Source organism: Euleptes europaea, chromosome 13 (genome assembly GCF_029931775.1).
Source record: "Euleptes europaea isolate rEulEur1 chromosome 13, rEulEur1.hap1, whole genome shotgun sequence".
NCBI classification, from domain to species: Eukaryota; Metazoa; Chordata; class Lepidosauria; order Squamata; family Sphaerodactylidae; genus Euleptes; species Euleptes europaea.
In genome coordinates this window covers 11,280,720-11,297,645 of record NC_079324.1, presented here as the reverse complement: position 1 = coordinate 11,297,645, position 16,926 = coordinate 11,280,720, and the positions used below count along the sequence as shown (strand labels likewise).

At 46.0% G+C, this 16,926-nt stretch overlaps 1 protein-coding gene across 1 annotated transcript in view; it reads left to right on the top strand.

The window, feature by feature from the left end:
• The window catches only part of COL4A5 (collagen type IV alpha 5 chain), a 191,677-nt gene that overhangs the window by 98,444 nt on the left and 76,307 nt on the right, over positions 1-16,926 (top strand). Inside the window, exons 13-25 of the mRNA XM_056858951.1 lie at positions 737-772; positions 1,234-1,275; positions 1,382-1,474; positions 2,919-2,972; positions 3,085-3,141; positions 7,436-7,480; positions 7,572-7,625; positions 7,720-7,761; positions 9,336-9,468; positions 10,810-10,983; positions 13,828-13,911; positions 15,590-15,682; positions 16,840-16,910. Coding sequence (XP_056714929.1) covers positions 737-772; positions 1,234-1,275; positions 1,382-1,474; positions 2,919-2,972; positions 3,085-3,141; positions 7,436-7,480; positions 7,572-7,625; positions 7,720-7,761; positions 9,336-9,468; positions 10,810-10,983; positions 13,828-13,911; positions 15,590-15,682; positions 16,840-16,910 — 978 coding nt within the window. The remainder of the gene's footprint in view (positions 1-736; positions 773-1,233; positions 1,276-1,381; positions 1,475-2,918; positions 2,973-3,084; positions 3,142-7,435; positions 7,481-7,571; positions 7,626-7,719; positions 7,762-9,335; positions 9,469-10,809; positions 10,984-13,827; positions 13,912-15,589; positions 15,683-16,839; positions 16,911-16,926) is intronic.

Sequence of the window (16,926 nt, the reverse complement as noted above, 5' to 3'; positions counted from 1 at the left end):
ACTCCGTTCAAATTGTTGTTCAGTAAATCCCAGTTGATTTATAGGAATGTACTTTCCGCTGGGCGAAAGGCATTCTGTAGTAGACGCAACGAGGCCGAAAGGACAGCCATCGTCTTCAAAGTGATCATCAACAAATTTATTTTGCGTGATTATGGAATTCTCAAGAGCGGATGGTGTGTCAAACTTAAGTGCCCCTTTAATGTGCAGTGGGCATTTGTCGGACTAGTGCCAGTAGCTGCTGTTGGCACGTGTGCAGAAGAGGACAACTTTAACCCCTGATATGATGTCAAGGAAACTGTCCTTGATTGCTGAAACAGACTTGATCTTTTGGCAAATGTAGTGGTAAAGCCTGCTGGAGCTGCTGCAGCTACACCCTTAGCGAGCGAGGACAGCTTTCCAAGGTTAGGAATTGTGGTTTTTATCAGAAAAGAAGGCTTTGCATTTTATGGCTGTCCCTGTTGTGTCTGAAAAGGGCTTCATCTGGGTTTTAGAGAGGAACGCCCGAAGCAGCTGGTACCGTAATCAGTATGTGCCCAAATACATTAAAACTAATAAATAATTATAGTAAAATAGCAAGATAAAAGGCACAGGGTAATCCCAGCAATAAAACTGCTGATTGGCTACCTGGAACCAGCAATACAGGATGTCTAGAACAGAAGCCCTGCCATCCTCCTGGCTGTTTCTGTTCAATCTGTGGCCATTATTCTGCTCTCTCACTGTGCTTGTCATTTTACAGGGTCCTCCCGGTCCCCCAGGATCTCCAGGGCCAAAGGTACCAGTTGCCGTTTTTGTTGTTGTTGCATGTTTGTTTATTTGCTATTGCTCCACTTTGTAGAGTAGAATAGAATAGAATCATAGAGTTGGAAGGGACCACCAGGGTCATCACACCCCCAGTGATCCCTATTTCATGCCCAGAAGATAGCCAAGGGTTCCCTTATCTACCTAAGGTAATAGAATCAGCACTGCTGACAGATGGCCATCTAGCCTCTGCTTAAAAACCTCCAGGGAAGGAGAGCTTATCACCTCCCAAGGAAGCCTGTTCCACTAAGGAACTGCTCTGTTAGAAAATTCTTCCTGATGTCTAAACAGAAACTCTTTTTGATTTAATTTCCACCCGTTGGTTCTGGTTCGACCTTCTGGGGCAACAGAAAACAACTTGGCACCATCCTCTATATGACAGCCCTTCAAGTACTTGAAGATGGTGTTCCTTGACTGTCTTTCATCTCTTTGCAGGGCAACATGGGCTTGAACTTCCAAGGGCCCAAAGGAGAAAAGGTGAGCGTGGTACACGGAGTGGACGCTTTGAGCCGGTTCACCCACGATTCACCTAGCAGGAAAGGTTGATGAAACTAATGTGTCTTGCTCTCTCTTGGGGAACCAGGGCGAGCAGGGGCTGCAGGGACCCCCGGGGCCACCAGGACAGATTGGTGAACAGAAAAGACCAAACGACGTGGAGTTTCAGAAAGGGGATCCGGTGAGTGAGAGGAGACGGCTCTGCTGGCCTGCCGTCGTCCGCTGTCCTGGCAGGACCTCCCAGTGATGTCGCAGCACGCTGAGGAGTGCTTCCAGAAGTCCCATTAACTAAACAATCATGTAAATCCAAAAGCAACACTAGGAAAACAAGTTCTGACATGTTATACCCTGCCTGTATTCATGTGTTCACTCTGTTATTAAAAATTAATCCACTGCGAGAAAGGCTGACCAAGTCTCTAACTTGAGGGTATTTCTATATGCTCATGGCTGCATTGTGGGCCCATCCAATATATTTGGTGCACTGTGGGTATTTTCAGCATTGACCTGGATAGCTCGAGCTTGGAAGCTAAGCAGAGTTTGCCCTGGTTAGTATTTGGATAGGAGACCACCAAGGAAGTTCAGAATTGCCTTGAAACCCCAATGGGGTTGCCATAAATCAGCTGCGACTTGAAAAGCAAAAAGACAAAACAAAACTGGCACAGCCATCTTTAGGGTTTCCTGAAGGCTGGAGCAGTGGGTTACAACTTTGAATTTCAATATCAACATTTTGTAACTGCCTGCAGGAGAGCTGCCCTTAACGCTGTCAGACACTGGTCCTTAGGCAGTCTCCAGGGAAGCAGAGCATGGAGCAGGAGGCAGAGTCCCTTGGGGCTGGGACTTTTGGGGAAATCCTCCACAGGGACCGAGCCTGGCACGGCCACAAGTTCTTGTTGCCCAACAAAACCCCAGCCTGATCTGGAAGCCTTGGATTGGCTCGATTGGGGGGGGGTGGAGTCACCAGGGACCCTGGGAGTACATCGTAATCCCAGGGACCTTTCGATATTCAGCCTTGGGGGGCCTATGGCATTGGGGCACCAAGCACAGTCCTGATGGCTCTGGGTTCTAGACCCAGCAATGCAGGACCCCATTCGCCTTAGTGAGTTTTGCTGGTGTGCTATAGGAGAAAATGCATGATCCTGTTTCTCATTTGTAAAGTGGGAGGCTGATCATTCCTGCACTCCACCTGGCATGGCTTGCCATGCAGTGCCGGAAGCACTGCCCCCTCCCGTATTTCCCCATGGCTAAGCGGTGGGAGAGAAGAAGGCCAGCCCAACATTTCCCCACCTCTTCATCTAGCTGGTCAGGCATGCTGCCTCCTACCCAACTGTGTTTCCCTTGAGGCAGTGAGTGGCACAGGCTCCTAGATGGGCACTTCTGGTCCTTCTCTGGCATCTGTGTGGCTTGAGGCCATGTGGCAAGCAAAGGTCTTTGGGTTGCTGTGGTTTGGCCAGGAGCATTTCTGCATGGAGAACGGGATGGCACCCAATGTTGGCATGATAGTGAATGCAGCTGGAGTTCTGACAAACTCAAGAAATGGCAGGGAAATGTTAGGCTTTTGAGAGAGGGGAGTCTGTGTGTACGTTTGTGTTTTTAACGGTATCATTTCTCTGCCTCATGGTTGACAGGGTGTTCCAGGTGACCGTGGTCCACTAGGCCCCCCTGGGCCACCAGGTCCTCCTGTAAGTAACTCCAAAAATATTACAGATGAAGTTGTTTTGCAGAACTATAACATCTATACATTTGTGAGTTAATTGTCCGGCTGTGGGTTTTTTTTTTTGTTTTTGTTTCCAGGGCTTTCCAGGTGGTGGAAAAGGTGAAAAAGGTGAGCAAGGAGAACCAGGCAAAAGAGTAAGTAACTTATTTGAACTCAACATTTATCTTTCCAAACCTTGTATAGCTTTTGGAATTGAGGTTGGGCCACCAAATACTTGGTAAGAACATTTCCTTTCTCCTATGGTCTACTTAGGATAGCACAGATGAAACAACTGGGATTGGACACAGGTGTTTTCCCTAGGTAAATAGGGCCCACTGGTACTACAACCATGAGAAGAAGAAGAGTTGGTTTTTATACTCCATTTTTCTCTACCCTTAAGGAGTCTCAAAGCGGCTTATAATCGCCTTCCCTTCCCCTCCCAACAAAAGGCACTTTGTGAGGTAGGTGGGGCTGAGAGAGTTCTGAGAGACTAGCCCAAGACCACCCAGCAGTCTTCAGGTGGAAGAGTGGGGAATCAAACCTGGTTCTACAGGTTAGAGTCCACCACTCTTTACTACTACACCATGCTGGCTGTCAAGAGAGCACATTCTTTGACTCCACATTCATTAGTGGAGTAAGTACTGCTCCCTGGAGCCAGATTCAGAGTAGACGCACATGGTCACTGCTTTGACTGTGCAGAGAATGTCTTTTCTAGACTCTGCCTGGATAATAGACCATGACCGGTGATAGTACAGATCTTTCTGAGTTGGCCCGGAGGGAGGGTGGGGGGTGGGCATGACAGTTTGGCCAGAGTAATCTCCCGTGGAAGTACCAGTATTGAGCTTGAAATTGTAAGGGAAACTAACTACAAGACTTAAAAACAGATTATCCAATTGTCTTTTCTTTGACTAAGACAAAGGTTATGATGGTTGATAAGGCCAAAGGACTCCATTTTTAAAACCAACATTTTACAAGTATGATTTCTGCAGGAGCTGGTGTGGTGTAGTTGATGGACCAGGACTGGGAGGCCCGGGTTCGGACCCCCAGTTAGGTCCAAACCAGATGAGATTCTTTGAGTTCTTTGTCTGGAGCTCCCAGCATTTTTAAAAACTTGGTCATTGGGGGTATGTGGGCCCAATTTTGTTCAGATGACTGTGGCATGGGGACCAGGAGATGGTTAAAAACCACCCCCATCACCCAGGTGGTGCTTTTCCAATCTAAAACTATCTTAGGGAGCTGCTGTTTGCCTTGTTGGGGCAAACATGCAGGTACAGTTATGGGTACCCATATATAATTTTGTCCTAGTTTCCAAAGAGCGGCTCCTGGAAGCTGTTTTAGATTGGGAAAATGGCACAAGGGGGATTGGCTTAACACCTTGCCCATTTATGACCTCCTCCTACAATCTGAATTGGGCTCCCAGGCCCCTGATCATTAAGTTTTTTTAAAAATTTGGGAGCTGCAGGCATGGAAGGCCTAGTTTGGCCTGCAGTTATGAAGCTGATTGAGGGATCTGGGGCCAGTCAACCTCTCTCGGGCTGCCCGGCCACACAGGGATGAGGATGGAATGCCGGAGGGAACCCTGAGCTCATGAGGGAGGTTGGGATAAAAATGGCAGGTGTCATGTAAAGTCATTCCCATAAACATCTTTTAAAACTTGTATGTCGATCTCGAGTGGTGTTTCATACATACTGAGGCAGTTGCCATCACTGCCGTTCTTTTGTTTCCTTATCAAACGCACCGCGTTGCAAGGAATTTCCCCACCCACCCCGCCAACTGGTAACTCAGTGTGTTTTGTCTGCTATTCTAAAACATTCTGTAAATTTTAGCATGGCTTTACAGGATTGAAAGTACACTTGTGTATCAACTACAGTTGTGATTTTCTGCACCTAACAAGCCTAATGATAGTCTGTTGTTTGGTACGGGAGAGGGCACCTGTTGGACAGCTCGTGTGACTTCGGACTATTGTATTGATTTTCCTTCTCAGCTACTTGTGCCACTTAAAAAACCACACTCCCTTTCTCAAGCATTATACCTTCTCCTTCTCTTTTTAAAAATAATAAACTCTATGAACAGCTCTGCTCCCTTCTAGTACATGGGGATGGCAGTTATGGCCACATATGAATAACACTTATGGGAAAGTGTCCTTCATCAGGAAGCACCCTCTGAATAATAACGGGTTTGAAATACAGATTTGCTATGCTAGGCCCTCTACATTCATTTAGAGAGCAATCCTAAGGTGGGGGGTTAGTTGGGGTTCCGCCTCCTGATGGCTGTGCTGCCTTGGTGAAGCAAGTCAAAAATGTATTGTGCCCAAAACCTTGTGAAACTCCATTGAGTTTCATGGGGCTATGCCTCCATTTTTTGCAGGCGCGAGTTTGCACTGGCAAAAGAAGGCATTCCTAGGGCAAAAGGCCTCACGAAGCTGACTAAAGTAAGCCCTGCCCCTGGGAACACCCCCTTTGGCGCCGGCCCTTGTGCCAGGAAAATGCTGCCGTGCCCATGCATGGTGGCGCCCATGCATGGCACTGCTGCAGTGGCTATTCTGGTGCCCATGCATGGCGCTGCTGCGCATCTTCCCAGCACTGGCGTGGGGCCACCAACACCAGCGTTAGTGCAAGTTTGCCAGTATAGAGGTCACGCCTAGTCCAGAACCCTTTTGCACCCCCCCTTCAGGATTGCTCTGCCCATCTGGAATTTAACAAAGAATTCAGGTGATGACGTTGGCAGGCTGTTGCAGCTTAATGTTTTCTGTGCTGTCTTTCTGCCTTTCCTCAGAGCTGACCTGTGGTGATGTTTTAAAAATTAAAATGTGATTACAACACCAATCCTGTGTGAACAGTCAAAGCGTTACTGATGCTTTTCAAAGCATTGTTTAATCATCTCCTACTTTGGGCTGGTTTGTTCTTGTGGCATTCAGGAATTAATTATAAATTATTAGCTCTTGTTCCCTTGGGGGAAGGAGGTGAGGCGTACGTACTTTGTAATTTGCAGACGCTACTGGCTCCCACCCTGTAATAATCATTGGTCAGAATTGTGCTGTTACGATCAGAAACAATTTTTTTTTTAATTATAAGCAGTGACATTTGCTGGCTACAAAGTAAAAATAGAGTACTTAAGCACCTTGCCCCTGGAGCAAAACCTGATAATCGATGATTCAGGAGTACTAGGAAAAGAAACAGCCTAGAGAGGAGCAAATAGTCTGAAAACAACAGAATATAAGGAAAACTAGAAGGAGGAGTGGGACCTTGCTGAAGGGGATTTCAACAAGTAGACATGGGGCAGGATTTTGCACCTGGGGATAGATTTTAATGGGGCTATAATGCTACACTGCAATCCCACTTCTAATTGTGAAACAGTGACAAGCAGTGCAAAATAACCTTTTTATGGCTAGAACTGTGTTCAGCACTAACAGAAATGTGTGTGCATGCGTATAAATATGCATGGATGCACATATCTGTTTGCATACAGTCACTGCAAAACCATAGGATGATACTTTTACCCAGATCTGCAGGCCTGTTAATGGTAGGGGGCAAGAATGTGCTCTGTCTCCCCAGACTTCCAGCACACCTACTCAGCCTGTGATACCAATGGAGATCCACATGTGGGCATAACGTTCTTAAAAGCATGGGCTTGTGAAATACAGTATGCCCAGATTGCAGAGCTGATTCCTGAATTTCACTCAGCGTACTGATCATGCAAAGTGGGCCCATGAACGTTGGCTTTTACATGCATGCACCACATTATAACATTAAAATTACACATGGATGCAAGAGGTGTTACAGGCAGGACAGAAAGGGAAGGCATGCTCTTAACTCCACGCCACAGACCTGGGCAAAGATATAATCTGATCCAGCCATTTTTTCCAAGAGCAATTCACAGTCTGCACTCCCCAGTCTTATTTAATTAGTGTGCGAAAGGCAGAATTACTTCAGAAACTCAGCTGTCCAGTAGCACCTCTAGAGACCAACAGGATTTGGATGGTATATGCTTTTGACAGTCAGTTCTCCATTCATCAGGGAAACTTAGTCAGAAATTTGGAAAGTGAGTTGCTAAAATTATTTTCAGCCACAATATTCTTCCTTTTTCTACTGCGGGAATTACGTTTACAAAACAGTATTTCCCCTGTAATTTGCGTAAAGAAAAGGAGCTATTGATGCTGTGGGATCATCACTGATGTGGCCTGCGGATGTTTTTGTTGTTGTTGCAGTCATATCATTTCCTCGCTCATCTATTTGTTGCATTTTTATCCTGTCCTTGTCAGAGCGGGGTCTGGTTTTAATTAATCGTAATAACCATAAGGGCCTCCTGCTGGTAGGTGTTTGTTTTTAAGGCTCAGTTTGGAGAGACAGACTGTGCATTAAGTCGTAGCTGCCAAACATGCCGTGCCGGCCAGTGTCTGCATGCTCAAAGTTGCTTGACTGCTTTCCAATACCCATTTGTATTTTCAAGGGGAAGCCTGGCAAAGACGGAGAGCTCGGGCCACCTGGCTTGCCTGTGAGTATGTTGCACTTTTTGTTCTTTTTCCCGTACATAATGATTTTACACTGCTAATGCTTTAAGGATTTATTTTGTTTCTCTGTGGAAGGGTTTGCGGGGCGATCCTGGCGTACCCGGCATTCCAGGAAGAGATGGAGAAAAAGTGAGTGTGTTCATAACTCAGGCCTTTATATTTGCAAACGTGTCCTGGTCAAGCATTTTCTTTCATATTAACTTCTTGAAATTTTCATTGGCAGGGACAGAAAGGTGAAACCGGTCCAGTTGGTCCACCTGGGCTTGTAAGTTTGTGCCCATTCATTTTTCTCTTCCCTAAAGTTTGTATCCTTCATAATTCTCCCACGTAGAAGTTAACAGTAATGATTTAGTTTAGAACCAAGAGGCTTGTGCTACCTTCACGACTAACAAAAGCATTGTGCATAAGAATAACCACGGTTGCCCTACTGGAATACTATTTATCTGGTGCACACAAATTTCGCTTGCAGGCTTTACATGACAGTAACGTAATGAAACCATATTAAGGCCATTTTAAAAGGGTCAGCATTAAAGGATTGGGTGTCTGCAGATCAGAGCTGAGTTCTTGTTTGAAGCAGGCCTTACAGAGGGGAGTCACCACAGGCAATCTGCCTGCAGAGGAAAAAGTCGAGCGTGGCTGGAGGTGAGCTGCACGACCATGGAGAGTTCCAAGCTGATAGCAGTAACAGCGGCCCCTTGGAATGACCCAGGAGGGCCTTTCTCTCCTCGGTCAAGGAGTGTCTCTTAAAGGAGTGTCTCTTAAAGGGCCTGCCCTTGGATTTGAGTTCCTGTGACTTCTGGTGTCTCTAGCAAGCAGGGCTGGGTGATAGGGACAGTGGAAGCTGTTGCAGGGTGGGGGTCTTCAGGGGAGTCTGGATACATATTGGAAGGGCTGGACTCCTGGCTCCAGGGTTCATGCCTAGAGATGCTGTTGCCCCTTCCTTCCGGCCCCCTGTTGTTCCATGGATGCTATACAGGTCCCTCTCCTGCTGCTTTGGTATGAACGCGGGCACAAGTAATTGGCAGTGTGCGGAAAAGGGCACATCAGTGGTGACTTTCAAAAATCCGCGGAAATTTAAAAGAAAGTGGTTTTCCTCTTTGGAAAAAAATTAGTAGGGGACACAGTTTAAAAAGCGCCCCTTTATTATTTTTATTTGTACATTTCTAGGCGTTATGAATTCTTGGATACAGTATTTAGAGGTGTATTTTATTTATGGACTAGCATTAAATTACTTTTACATGTGTTAGAAGTAATCGCTGTGTCTGTATCTGTCATCTGGTACTATGCTACTGATATGGTTCATATTTTATGTTCAAGAATAAAAATTTCCAAAAAAAGAAAAAAAGTTGGTTCTTGTAGGTTATCCGGGCTGTGTAACAGTGGTCTTGGGATTTTCTTTCCTAAGGAAAGAAAATTCCAAGACCACGGTTACACAGCCCGGATAACCTACAAGAACCAATGAACTCTGACCGTGAAAGCCTTCGACAATATAAAGGAAAAAAACTTTAAAGGGGTGGGGACAGAACTCAGTAAGTTATGATATTTGAGTGCCCATGATATATTAACTTGCTATGTTGTAAAAGCAAGATTAAAAATTTTGTAGTAAAGAAGTAATGGCTGTATATTTGGTTTTCTTTGTATTTAAATATAGCCCTCTGGAGTTTTTAAAAATCTCATGTCCTCTAAACATCTGCCGGCTTTTCAATGGTTATTTGACAGGTTGATTTAATAAAAGCACTTTATTCTAATCAACTCAGTAAGGTTGTGCCCCTCAGCACTCAACACCCCTTTTCCTTTTCCTTTTGAATAACCTTGTTCTTCATTGATGCAATATATCAGGTGATTCCAAGGCCAGGAGTCGGTGCAACCGTGGGACCCAAAGGAAGCAAAGGGTTGCCAGGATATCGTGGCGAGAAAGGCGACCGTGGCTTCACTGGTCTACAAGGCCCTCCTGGCTTGCCAGGCCCCCCAGGTAAGAGAAGGAGAGTCTTGAACACCTGAGCATTCGCTGATGCATGTACCGGAAATCCCAGGTAGTCTGATTTGGTAATCAGTAAATGTAAGGAAGGCAGCATGATCTTGTCAGATCTTAGAAGCTAAGCAGGGTCAGTACTTGGAAAGGAGACCACCAAGGAAGGCTCTGCAGAGGAAGACAATGGCAAACCACCTCTGCTTCTCACTTGCCTTGAAAGCCCCTTGGTGGGGTCGCCATAAGTTGGTTGCGACTTGACAGCACTTTACACGCGCCAGTGTTCTTCTGGGAGGGAAGGCCGCATGGTATAGCTCAATCTTGTCAGATCGTGGAAGTTACATAGGGTCAGTACTTGGAAGGGAGACCACCAAGGAAGTCTCTGCAGAGGAAGGCAATGGCAAACCACCTCTGACTAATTACTTGCCTTTAAAACCCCTTGCTGGGGCCACCATAAGTCAGCTGTGACTTGATGGCACTTTACACACACAATATAATTGGTGTTTGTGGCTTTATTGCTGTAAGTGAACTATGAATTTGCCATGACCACACAATAGCTGACATTTGGCAACATTGACCTAGCTTGCAGGGTTGTTGCGAAGACCTCAGCAAAATGTGTGTGTGTAAAGTGCCGTCAAGTCGCACCCGACTCATGGCGACCCCTTATGGGGTTTTCAAGGCAAGAGACTAACAGAGGTGGTTTGCCAGTGCCTTCCTCTGTATAGCAACCCTGGACTTCCTTGGTGGTCTCCCATAGCATATGTGAAATGCTGTGAACATTTTAAAATATTCTGTAAATGCTTGGCAATACATGTACCAGACATTGCTAACCTCTGACTTGAAGCTACATTGAATGACTTCTAAAAGAAGTTGTTGTTTTTTTCAGCCTGTAAATGTGCTAGAAAAGAAATAGTAACAGCCCTAATAGCCCAGATGAGCCTGTTCTTGTCAGAGCTAGGAAGCTTTGATGGGGCGGTACTTGGATGGAAGACCCCCATGTAAGACTGGAGTTCTACGCTGAGGAAGGCAAAGGCAAACTCTCTCTGCTCCTCGCTTGCCTTGAAAACCCCCTGAGGTGGAACTTTATGGGGTCGTTGTGAGTTGGTTGTGACTCAGTGGCACACTTTACCTCAGAAGGGAAATAAACTTGAACCCTTATCCCTAACAAGACAGGGATCCTACCTTAGATACTTTGAACTGTATTTTAACATTGCTTGCCAAGGCTTGTCTGTTCCAAAGAACAGATCCTTTAATGTTCTGGAGAAAAAAATACCACCCATTCTAGCCTGGCCAGCTTCCATTCCATAAAGGTGGCATAACTTTCAGCATATGTTCCCAACGCAGGAATCCCCAGTATAGGTCCTTCTGGTGTTCCTGGCCTACCCGGAGAGAGAGGACAGAAGGGGGAGGAAGGTCTACCTGGGGTTTCCGTTCCTGGACAGCCTGGAATTGTTGGGCGACCCGGACCCCCTGGCCAACCAGGCCCACCTGGCCCACCTGGACCAACTATTCCACCCAGTAAGTACCGGTATTTTATTTTTTTTACTGTCAGCTGCTGAAATCTTACTTTTCTTGAACTGATATGTGTTCAAGCTGGACATGGAAGGATAGGGAGATAAGTGTTGAATGATTATTTATTTAAATCATTTATTAGCTGCCTTTCTCCCTTGCAGAAATCAAGCTTCCAATATGAATAAAACATTATAAAAACCACACATAAAACCCCCAAAAAAGTCATAATTAAAAAACTCCAATTAGGATTGCCAATAAAGAAAAAACTAAATCAGTCAAGTGCAGTCCTAAATAAAACTGTCTTCAACTGCATTGTGAAGGTCAACAGTGAGGGGCCCCGGCATGCCTCCACTTGGGAAGGTTGTTCCATAATTGTGGGGCTACTACCAAAAAGGCCCTCTGGGCAAAGTATCAGTGTAAGTTGAGATCATCTAATGGGATGCTGTGGTTTATATTATATATAGTATAGACATGAACAAAAGACGGGTGAACCCTGCTTGTTTTGGTCTAGTTTGGGTTTGTTCTTTCCAACCCCGTTCAGATAAATCTTGGAAAGAGCTCAAGCTTCTTCTTGTTGAGAGCAAGTTAGGAACTGGAAAAGACCTCAGTCTCCAAGAGCAGAGAGCAACAGATCTCCCTCTCTCTCCCTACCCCTGCCAAAACCTGCATTCCTCCCACACTCAAGCCTCTGGTGAGGATCCTGCTGGTAGGAGAAAATGTGTGGGAAACAGAAGGAGGTAGGGACATTTTGGAATGGCCAAACTTCAGAGGGAATTTAAAAATGTAACCCTTTGTGGCAAATTAGAAAAAGAAGAGGAAGAGTTGGTTTTTATATGCCGACTTTCTCTACTTTTTAAGGAGCATCAAACTGGCTTACAATCTCCTTCCCTTCCTCTCCCCACAACAGGCACCTTGTGAGAGGAAGGTGAGGCTGAGAGAGTTCTGAGAGAACTGTGACTAGACCAAGGTCACCCAGCTGGCTTCGTGTGGAGGAGTGGGGAATCAAACCCGGTTCTTCAGATTAGAGTCCATCGCTCTTAACCACTACATCACGCTTTATATAGGAAGCCTTTCTTTTAAGCAAAATTCCTTTTAGCAGACACGTTTGCTGCTTCGAAGGGTGGAGGCCCCCAGAATCTAAGAAGTGGAAACAGCAGAGTGCTGCTTTCCGTTTGGTGCTGGAGTTAAATTCAGGAGCTAGTTCAATGTCATGGTTAGCATGTCGGGCTAGGATCTGGGAGACCTAGCTTCGAAACCCCACTCTGCCATGGAAGCCAGCTGGGTGACCTTGGGCCAGTCACACACTCTCAGCCTAACCTACCTCACAGGGTTGTTATGAGGATAAAATGGAGGAGAGAAAAACTGTGTAAGCTGCTTTGAGTCCCCATTGAGGAGGAAGGCGGGGTATAATGAAGTAAATGAAATAAATAAAATAAGAGGGGAGCTCTGTGGTAGTGGTTACAGCTGTGACAAAAGCTGATCAGACTTTCTCCATCAAACTTTCTCCCTCTCAAAATTTCTCCCTCGTTTTCTGGAACGGCATCAATGCATTTAACAATCTACCATTCTTCCATTTTTTAAATTTTGGATATTGTTCAGACGATACCACACGTGTAGTTCACCACTATTTTTGTTTTGTGTATTGTTGGTCTCATAGGTTATTGATATGCACTGGAGCACGCATGCTTTGATCAAATTATTTTGTAGAAAGAAATCCTTGATGTGATTGCATCAGGACATCTTTTTGTGTTGCAATTTAACACACATATGCACTAGTGCACATCAGTAACCAAATGCACAAGCTGAAAAATGCTTTGAACTGCAAGCATGGAATAATTATTCCAATTCTGGAATAATTTTTTTAGAAATACTCCAGTGAGTGGAAAAGGAATTACTCAAGACAGGTACACTGGAAAGCAATGTACAAAACAGTATTACCAATAAAATAATTTGTTGCAAACAACAACAATCTGGAACTGGACAGTTATGACTCTAGTCAATCAGTCAAGGATCAGCCTAAGGAAGACTGTCCAGGAGGTTGAATAACTACTCCCTTTTCAGGTTAAGGTTTCTTTTTTTGTGATGTATGATGCTCATTGACCTGACCTGGATGGCCCAGGTTAGCCTGATCTCGTTAGATCTCAGAAGCTAAGCAGGGTCGAGCCTGGTTAGTACTTGTTTGGGAGACCACCAAGGAAGTCCAGGGTTCCCGTGCAGAGGCAGGCAATGACAAACCGCCTCTGAACATCTCTTGCGTTGAAAACCCTACAGCATGGGTGTCAAACATCAGGCCCGGGGGCTGGATCCGGCCACTTGAGGGCTCTTATCTGGCCCTTGAGCCAACCAAGGCAGCCTCTTCCTCTCCCCACCCCCAGTCCCAATCTGGGTTGGTGAGTCCGCTGTGTGCTTGCCTGCTGGAGCAAACACCTCCTGCAGTCCCGAGGTGTCAATTATCAAGAACTGTTAAATAAAAGAAAATACTGTAAGGGTGTTATCGTTTTCAGCATATTTGTATTTTAAGTAAAAAATAATAGCATTAATTGGCTTTGCCTGTTTCTTCTATGAAGTTTGTATCTTTGGTGGCTGGCGTTAAATTTTATGGTACCCACAGCCCGACCCGACCAAGTGACATTTATGTTTTAACCCGCCCTCATAACAAATGAGTTCGACACCCCTGCCCTACAGGGTCACCATAAATCAGCTGTGTCTTGATGGAACTTTCCAACACTACCATGGTTCTCACCAGTCAGAAAAATTACCGATAGATGGAAGCTACAGCACATTCTCCAGTCTTCCCCTTCCAGCTTGTAGCTGCACTCCTTTTCTAAATACCATTTTTTTCCCTTTCAGCTGGCCAGCTGTGTGAGCGAGGCCCTCCTGGCATTCCGGGACGCACAGGAGAGCAAGGATTTATGGGGGAGAGAGGCCAGAAAGGTATACTTCCGTTAACACAGTTGACTCTATAGTCATATAGATTTCCTCCACCAACATGGCATGTGTTGGAATAAACATAAGCGATTGGAATGTCTGTTGTACAGAAGCTGGCTTGGGATGTGGTTCTTCATCGCTCAGTGATAAGAGCATCTGCTTTGAATGCAGCAGTTCCACGGTTCAATTCCCGGCATCCCCAGTTAGGATCCCAAGGCGTCGAAAGATTTCTGTTCTGGCCTCAGCCTTCTGCTGGTCTCCCCGATAGCCTGGACTTGCCCTGCAGATGGTCACTGAGCAGGGTCTGGAGTGCAGGAGCAGGCAAGAGCTGTGGCCCTGCAACCCAGTTGATCCCGCAAGGCGGTTTTTCCAGGCCTCACCTTAAGCAGGCTGGGAGGTAATTTTAGCCCAGCTGTACTGCCAACAGGTGCTGGAGGTCTGCAGGTGGCTCGGCACGCCGGCCAGGATCCTGCAAGAACTCACCCTCAGTGCACTTCTCTAACTCTCCCCTGGTGTTGCCTCCAGCCAGCCTGGCACTTTGCCTCCACCGTGCCACTTCGGCCCGGCCCTTTTGCCCCTGGCATTCCTTCAGACTGGGAGAGGGTCCTGGGCCGCTACAAGGCCGGGCTCAAGTCCTGCACGGCAGAGGTCTGGTGACTATCTCAGGGGCTGCTGGTGTGGAGGTTTCCCTTGCAGGCTCTGACAGAGTGGCCTCTGGCACTGAGAAGGCATCATCAGCACGTGGCTCTGCAGTTCCGGGCCCTTCCTGGTCCCTCTGGTCCACCAACCCTGGCTCCTTCCCTAAGGATTCCAAGTCAGAGACACTGAGACAGCCAGCATGGTGTAGTGGTTAGTAGCGGTGGACTCTAATCTGGAGAACCGGTGTCAATTCCCCACTCCTCCACATGAGCGGCAGACTTTAATCTGGTGGTTTCCCCACTCCTACGCATGAAGCCAGCTGGGTGACCTTGGGCTAGTTACAGCTCTCTTAGAGCTCTCTCAGCCCCACCCACCTCAGAGGGTGTCTGTTGTGGGAGGAGAAGGGAAGGTGATTGTAAGCTAGTTTGATTCTTCCTTAAGTGATAGAGAAAGTCAGCATATAAAAACCAACTCTTCTTCATCTTTGTCTTCTTCTTCCAGTCTTCTTGCAGCCTTTTTGCATTCTTCTTCTTGCAGTCTTTTTGCATTCTTCTTCTTGCAGTCGTCTTCTTGAGTAGGGTGGAGGGAGTCATGACAATTTCTCTGGCTGAGAACCTGGAGACCCACTACGGTCAGAGCAGATATTCGTAGGCTAGATTGAATAGCAGTCTGACTCACTGCAAGGCTGCTTTGTGTGTCCAGGTGGCTAACTGAAGAAGAATATCTCTTACAGGTTTACAGAATCTTGCAGGCCAAGTAGAAGGGGTGATAGGCAGGGGTGTCATAGATTATGACGCAGGCTGACTCAGTTGGGGGCTCCCTTCTTGGGTTATGCTTTGTTAAGAAATTTTGGAAGGCCTGTATAGCTCTGCTCATGTCCACTTTCACAGGCTCAAGGATCACTGCTCTGCTTTTTCCTTAATAAGCAGTGCTGCATGCCAGATCTCTCGACGAAGCCGAACTCTGAGTAATGGATTATAACTGTATTTTCATGTGCAGTTGTATTCACTGTCCAGGCCTCCTTGTTCTATGTCTTTGTATCCAGGTGATAAAGGAGACACCTGCTTTAATTGCATAGGGACTGGCATTCCTGGCCCTCCAGGGCAGAAGGGATTCCCAGGGCCACCCGGAAGTCCAGGTAGGAAACGTCTGATTTCATCCATCTCTAATCCGCATTAGGGCTATTTTTGCAAGATGTTTGTGCAAATGCCATAACCACGTACACACAGTAAAAGCCATGACCACACTGTGAAATGTTTACTGTTAACAGTGGGATTTTGTGAGCAAGCCTAGTAGCTTAGTAAGCCCAAAATACTAGCCTGTAGGAGAGGTTCTCCATTTGGTATTTGAGCAGCCTACCCACTTGCTCCTTTTTCTGGCTGTAAATCTGAATGCTGGAGGGGAGCAGAAACTGTCTTCCACAAGAGCTGGGGCAGTGGCTGGAGCTGGGATGTTCACCACCTCTCCATGCGCATATGCCCTGAGGCTGTTAATAATATACAGTTTGCTTATCAAATCAGCCCTTAACTAATGAATGGCAATAATTTCTCAAACAAAAAGCAAAACCAACAGAATCAAGCGGAGCAGCTAAACAAAGATGTTGGGAAACAGCATCAACAAAAACAACAGCTACCCGTAAAAATCATAGTCGTCTGAAAAGAAGAACAAATCTAGGGCAACATCCCCCTCCCTACCCCAACACCACCTATGCACCAATCTATACAGTCAAATGGAAAGGGAAAGGGAAATAATTCAACCCAAAAGGAATTTAAATAAGAACCAAAAAGGTTATGACAATATCAATAAATTGGCTCAATATCTATAAGTAAAAGCATAAACCTAAAGGTAGGTAGGTAGGTAGATAGATAGATAGATCTTTCAAATATCTTGGCCCAAATAATAGTCTCACACATGTACATAAATACAAAGGATCATTACTGACCCTGACCAAACACATTTCAGCCCATTGGCCTTCTTCAGTAGTGAAATAATATTGACCTTTTTTGGTTTTTAATCCAATCTATTCAGAGCCCGTTGAAGTGTTAAAGCCAGGTTTTGGCCTGGCGTTGATAAGCCTTCCAAGATGGTGGTAGGCATGGAAGGGGGAGGGCATTCCAAGGGAGCAACTACTGAAAAGGCCCTGTCCCCCACAACCACTTACCCCACTTCTTGAACATAGTGCCATATCTTTGCTGGGACTTCAAGTAGGCCATTCACTATGTCATGGTTTGCATTCACCAAACCAATGGAAGTGTTTTATTGCCACTACAGATATTTTCTTTTCTTTGTGATCAGGGTCTCCTGGTTTCACTGGCCCCAAAGGTGATAAAGGTCTGCCTGGTCTACCTGGTCTTGTTGGCTCACCAGTAAGCATCTTTAAAT